This window comes from Castanea sativa, chromosome 10 (assembly GCF_040712315.1).
Source record: "Castanea sativa cultivar Marrone di Chiusa Pesio chromosome 10, ASM4071231v1".
NCBI classification, from domain to species: Eukaryota; Viridiplantae; Streptophyta; class Magnoliopsida; order Fagales; family Fagaceae; genus Castanea; species Castanea sativa.
Genome location: NC_134022.1, coordinates 30115287 through 30121370, shown reverse-complemented (window position 1 = coordinate 30121370; position 6084 = coordinate 30115287). Strand labels below are relative to the sequence as shown.

General features: G+C 37.0%; 1 protein-coding gene across 2 annotated transcripts; it reads right to left on the bottom strand.

Annotated features, from left to right (window-relative positions):
• Nucleotides 1–564: 564 nt before the first annotated feature.
• On the bottom strand, nucleotides 565–5829 carry LOC142613776 (uncharacterized). Of its 2 annotated transcripts, XM_075786269.1 has the most exons (7): nucleotides 5045–5829; nucleotides 2926–3176; nucleotides 2364–2739; nucleotides 2134–2265; nucleotides 1868–2043; nucleotides 803–958; nucleotides 565–722 (listed from the first exon to the last, which is right to left on the bottom strand). In XM_075786269.1, the coding sequence occupies exons 1-6, from the start codon at nucleotides 5588–5590 to the stop codon at nucleotides 835–837; spliced, it is 1605 nt and encodes a 534-aa protein (XP_075642384.1). In that variant the 5' UTR covers nucleotides 5591–5829; the 3' UTR covers nucleotides 565–722; nucleotides 803–834. The 2 variants fall into 2 exon arrangements, with proteins under 2 accessions (XP_075642384.1, XP_075642385.1); XM_075786270.1 differs by having other exon boundaries at nucleotides 565–958; nucleotides 5045–5720.
• Nucleotides 5830–6084: the final 255 nt, after the last annotated feature.

Below are 6084 nucleotides of genomic sequence, written 5' to 3'. Positions count from 1 at the left end.
TATGTAAGATCTTACGATTCACGATCCGATCCTATGATCTACGATGCCACCTACCTTCAACGATCCTGCGTAGGATCCTGATTTTGACAACCTTGACTATTTGTTAGGCAAAGAGAGAAAGTGATGGGGAAGAGACTTATGGTTGCCCAAATCGTTTATATATATATATATATATAAGGCATGAAAAATACCAAGTTAATAATTTCTAATGGTTGTCCAAATCTAACACATTTTGTGTATGATTATAAGCTATATAATAATCAACATGCTGGTGAAACCACAGCCATAAAGGGAAGACCCACTTTATCTTACCCTTAAACATGTGCTTGTTGGGAACTTGAGAAGCACTATTCCACATTCAGCAACAGAGAAATGAAGGTGGCAACGGGTACACAGCTCAGCCCTTGCCAACACAGTTCTTAATGTTATATATCACAACTCTAGAAAAATATCAAATAAAACCACGCCTACGTTGTGTAGAAAACCAAAATTGCGCGCACATGCAAATTAAGCACAAGAATGACATACTTCTAAAAGCCAACAAGATTTCAAAAAACCAACACAGACTGCCAAAATGTAGAACCATAACTTTTAATCATTAAGTTCCACAAACATTTATGATGTTGTCCATTACCAGGAAATATTTTCTATGAGCACAGACCTTAGACCAAATCACTTGCACTGTAAATCAAGCTTTGACAAATTCCTTCCAGCCAACCTTCCTAATTTTGGAGGAAATAATTAAAACTTTCTAAACGGTCAACACCTAGATCCATGTACAAGCATGGGGATTATAACTCACTTCTCATTAAGCCGTAAGCGTTTGACATGGCATCATTCCCACTCAATTGTTGATGGAGGCTTTGATGTAATGTCTTGAACAACTCGGTTTACCCCTCGAACACTGTTGCAGATCTTTCGCGACACATCATCAAGGAACTTGTGCTCAAAATAGTACCTGGAATTTCAAATTTTCAAAGGGGGGAGGGAAAAAAGAGTGTAAAATACAACAGAGGAGCACTTAAAATTGCACAGATGAAAAAAAGATTACAACCTTACATTAATTTTCTGGGAAGATTGCACAGCAACAGTGAATAAAATAGTGTAAATATTTTCTTAGAAAGTGAGCATGCAAGAATATTCTTAAATTCAAAATAAGATACTTAATTGTCCACTGCCATGGATGATGGTATACATTATGGCAAGAATGGAGCATAGAAGGGTAAGATAGTTGTGGGAAGATATGGGTAGGCTACATAAGATGAGGTGACACATCTAATGTCCCGTTCATCACTTGCACCATCTCACTCTCACTTGTGGCAAATTGCAATTACCAGTCTTGAGGCAGAAGGCAAATATATATAGACCTCAGTTTCACGTTTCTAGAATATATGCCAATGTACATATATGAATACAAATCTAAGAACAGTCAAGCTGCTCAATCTTGAGCTGTCTAAATGGTTGAAGACCAGACCAAAGTCTTCGTAGCCTCTGGATTAGAACAAAATAACAAAACCTGAGGAAAAATAGCCACCTACAATTACAAGGGAAACTCCATATATGAGCCATATATGTATACGTAAAGAAATTTTCAAAAGCTTAAGTGCTTGACAGAAACGGGGTCACTCTTGGCCACTCTCAAAAGCTTAAGCTCTTTCATAATTTACAAACCTCTAGGGTACTTTCCTACACAGATGCATAACTAAAGGGTGGTAGCTATGATACCTAGAATATTCATCTATCCAGCAATTGACATGAAAATATTTTTAAGCAGCCACATTCCCAACTTATACAGCAAGGGTTGCTAGAAGGTATAAAAAATGCATAGCAGCAGAAAAAAAGAAAAAAGAAAAAAAAAAAGGTTTACCAATCCGCTGTCATTCCATCTTGACTGGTAACAGCTCTCAGAGCAACAACATGAGAATGTGTTCTTTGATCACCTTGAACTCCAACTGATCTTACTGGCAAAAAGACAGCAAAAGCTTGCCATATTGAATCATAGAGCCCAGCATCCTTGATTGATTGAATGAAAATCTCATCGACCTGGAGAGGGGGGACATTCATAAGAGATGAATGTCGAAAGGTAAACCCAGATAGCCAATGAGTCCATGAATGGATAAAAACCATATATACCTGGCGGAGGATATCTAATGCATTGCCTTGAGTTACATCACCTAACACTCGTACCGCAAGGCCAGGCCCAGGGAATGGATGGCGCTTTAAAAATGGCTCAGGAACATTCAATATCCTTCCTAGTTGACGGACCTTTAAACATTAAAAAGTAACAACCAAATAACATCAGATTATGACAAAAATCATACAGATAAGTACATACAAGCAACTTGGAAGGCTGAAATGGACACCTCATCCTTAAATAGAAGTTTAAGTGGTTCAATGAGCTTCAATTTCATGTCCTTAGGAAGACCTCCAACATTATGGTGGCTCTTGATCGTATGAGAGTGGGTCCTTCCAGATCCAGGTGGTGGGCAAGATTCAATTACATCCGGATACAAAGTCCCCTGGACCAAGTAAGACGGCCTTTTTCCTAGTTTTTGCTCCAACTCTTGGGCAAAGTCATCAAATATGGAAATAAATTCCTTCCCAATAATTTTCCTTTTCGTTTCAGGATCTACCACACCTTTCAGCTTGCCAAGAAATTGATCCGTCGCATCAACACAAGTAACAGGTAAATGAAGATCACTTTCAAAGGTTTCCATCACACGTTCTCTCTCCTTATACCTATAGGAAACAGAAACCATAGTCTTAAAAAAAATAAAAATAAACCTTGTGACGAAGAGACACAAGAGATATATTAAGGTCTATAACTTATACATAAATGTTTTACATTATATAAATCTTCGAAAAGACAAGTATGGAACTATTTATCTTTTTGGTACTATAGGAAAAAGCTGCTCGCTCTGTTACCTCAATAAACCGTTGTCAACAAAAATACAATGAAGCCTATCTCCAATTGCCTTATGGACAAGAGTAGCGGCAACGGTGGAATCCACACCACCTGATAAGGCACATATTACATGATCTTCAGGCCCCACTGTGCGTTTGATCACTTTTATTTCTTCATCCATAACATTTTCCATCTTCCATCCAGCATTGATTCCACAAACCTCAAACAGAAAGTACCGCAGTGTCTCCATTCCTTCGGGTGAATGTGTCACCTACACAAGATTCAATAATCTCACTTTCTGATAGGAACTAGAATTATGCCAGAGCAATGCATGAGTTAATTAAAATTTAGATGTAAAATAAAGAAAAGATCACATATATTAATGAAACCCATTTTAGATAATTAGGTAAAATAAAGTAAGATAAAAAAAATATTAGTGAAACCCATCATTTATATAATTAGGTAGAATAAAGAAAGATCACAAACATTAGTGAAATCCATCATTTAAATAATTAATAAAAAATGACCTTAAATTATATGACAGAAGCTTATCGTGTGAGATCGATTTTTTTTTTCATCAAAACTAAAAATTATGGTAGATGAATAAAATAATTTTAAAATAATAAGAATAATTTCTTTTAAAAATTTTCAAACTTCAAATGATGGAATTTTAATCAAAATATGAATTCAAACTTAACAGAGCTTCATCAAGAGTAGAATTCACTCAATACTTTTGACGTATTTATAATGTCATAAGGACTCTTTTATTATGCACGTAGCAAAAGAGGAGGGTAACCACTTGTTATAACCACGATTTTTAAGATCCACCTCATATATATATATATATATATATATATATATATATATATACACATATAATGCAAGAAATTGTGAGGAATTCTCCACATAGTAGCTCATCAGTAACAAACGTTATTTAACATATGACAGACAAAATCAATTTTCAATACATCCAGCAATTATCCTTCCAAAGTTCCTTTACTTTCATCAAGTTTTAGTTGGTTGATAACAAGCAGAAAAGGTGGCAAATATTTTTTTTTCCTCACATCCATCAAGCTTTCTTGCCTAAAGCAAATCATGCCAGCTGCGTAGCTCAATTTTCAACCCAATTAAATTATATTATGGCAAGCCTTCCGCTGAGAGATTTACACAAACACTATAAAATCCAAAATCCGTCCTGCCATATTAAAACATGAAATCTAGAGAAACCTACAACTCCATCCATTCCAACTAAAGTACTTACCATACATCTAAAACCCCAAATTATCTTTTATTTATTTATTTATAGATATGATAAAATTTCAACCTATAGTGTCCACTTCATAATAATTGCTCTTTATTATCATTGCCAAGACAACAATTGGTTTGGGGTGTAGGCGAGGGTTCAAACCCCATATTTCTTATTCAACAACAACTTTACTAATTGAGTTAACTTGAAAAGACCCCCACGACATCAAACATACTTCATAGTAATGACAATATCCCTTTCTCGATCCATTAAAAATTAAAAATTAGCCAATACAAACAAACCAAAAATAATTTCAATAATAACTAGTAACTAATCTGAAAAAAAAAATAAAAAAACAAACACAAACCATGTAAGTACTCGCAAAATTAACATGCCGAAACCCTTTTCAATCACGAAATCAAAGCAAACCCAATTACTTCCATCTTGGTATTATAGGAACTGAAAGTACTCACTACACATCTAAAACCCTCAACCCTCCACAAAATCTAACGTACTTCTGTAAAAATGACAATATTCCATACCACATTTCTTAACCCAGAAACTCAAATCCTATGATCCACTTATTTTCCCTAAATAAAAATCAAATAAGCAAATAAAACGCACCAAAAAAATTCCTTTAATAACTACTTCTACGCACAGAACAAACAGAGCCCATGTATGTAAAGTAACATGCCAACCACAAGAATTTCCATATTTTATGGTCAAAACCAAAACCCTCCTATGAACTTCCAAAGCAAACACCCAAAAATACATTCAATCACAAAAGCAGAGCAAACCCAGTTACTCAAACAATGCATGCACATAGTTCACAAATTCAACAAGCAAAACCCAATTAACATTTAAAAATTCAATCACAGAAAACCAAATTATACCTCCGGATGGTACTGGAGGCCATAAAACCTCTTAACCCGGTTCTCAACCGCAGCCACCGCACCCTGCTGGCTCCGCGCAACGACTTCAAACCCATCAGGCAACCTAGCCACCTCATCCCCATGGCTCATCCACACAAGCTGCCTATCCCCAACCCGCTTCGACCCGTAAAGCGCGGCACTCTTCTCCACCTCAATCTCCATCCTCCCATACTCCTGCTTCTCTCCAACCCTGACCTCGCCGCCGAGCTTCTGAACAATGAGCTGCAGCCCATAACAAATCCCCAAAACCACGACGCCGTTGGCCTCCGCCCATTCGGGGAATCCAGGCGGAAACGAAGGGGAATCGGGGGTGTGGACGGAGTGGGGTCCGCCGGAGAGGATGACGACGCGTGGGTTGTGAGAAGTGATGTCGGAGAGCTTCGAAGTGCCGGAAATGCAGAGGGAGAAGATGGAGAGGGATCGGATTCTGCGCGTGATGAGGTGGGTGTATTGGGATCCGAAGTCTAGGATCAAAACGAGGTCGGCTTTCACTGCATTGCCATCCATTTTTTTTGTTTTTTGTTTTTTGGGGGTGGCTAGGGTTTTAGAGGTAGGGTTAAGGTTTAAGGAAGAGAGGCAAGGCAGTGAGAATATATTTAAAAGGGATATTTTATTTATGGTGGTGGATTGGCGGGAAGTGGGGCTAAATATTTGTGTTTGCTTTTTTTCATACCTAATAGATTCGATGCTATGGGCCGATTTTGCTACTTTTTATTTGTGCCAAATGTGGCGAATAGCATAACACCTTTTTAGAATTCAAGTTTCCCAGCAATATGAGTTTTCCTACTTGCGAGTTGCTGGGAACTCACGTTTGGGACGAGGGAATGAAAATAAATGAAAAGAATAATTTTAGAATATTTTTCTCTTTCCTAATTTGGGAGTTTTAATGAAGGAATAAAAAGTTCATTTTCTTATTTGGGAATTTAAGTGGAAGATAATGGAATGGGTAGGAAGAAACACTCATTTCTCTCTATTCCCTTAAAACCTCAAATTTTCATTCC

What these genes read in the sequence shown, in the direction of transcription:
- LOC142613776 (XM_075786269.1), bottom strand. Translation starts at nt 5,590, where the DNA reads ATGGATGGCAATGCAGTGAAAGCCGACCTCGTTTTGATCCTAGACTTC. An exon ending in GTTGACAACGGTTTATTGAG is followed by an intron (nt 2,740 to 2,925) that starts GTAACAGAGCGA and finishes TGTTTCCTATAG; the next exon opens with GTATAAGGAGAGAGAACGTG. An exon ending in AACTTCTATTTAAGGATGAG is followed by an intron (nt 2,266 to 2,363) that starts GTGTCCATTTCA and finishes TAATGTTTAAAG; the next exon opens with GTCCGTCAACTAGGAAGGAT.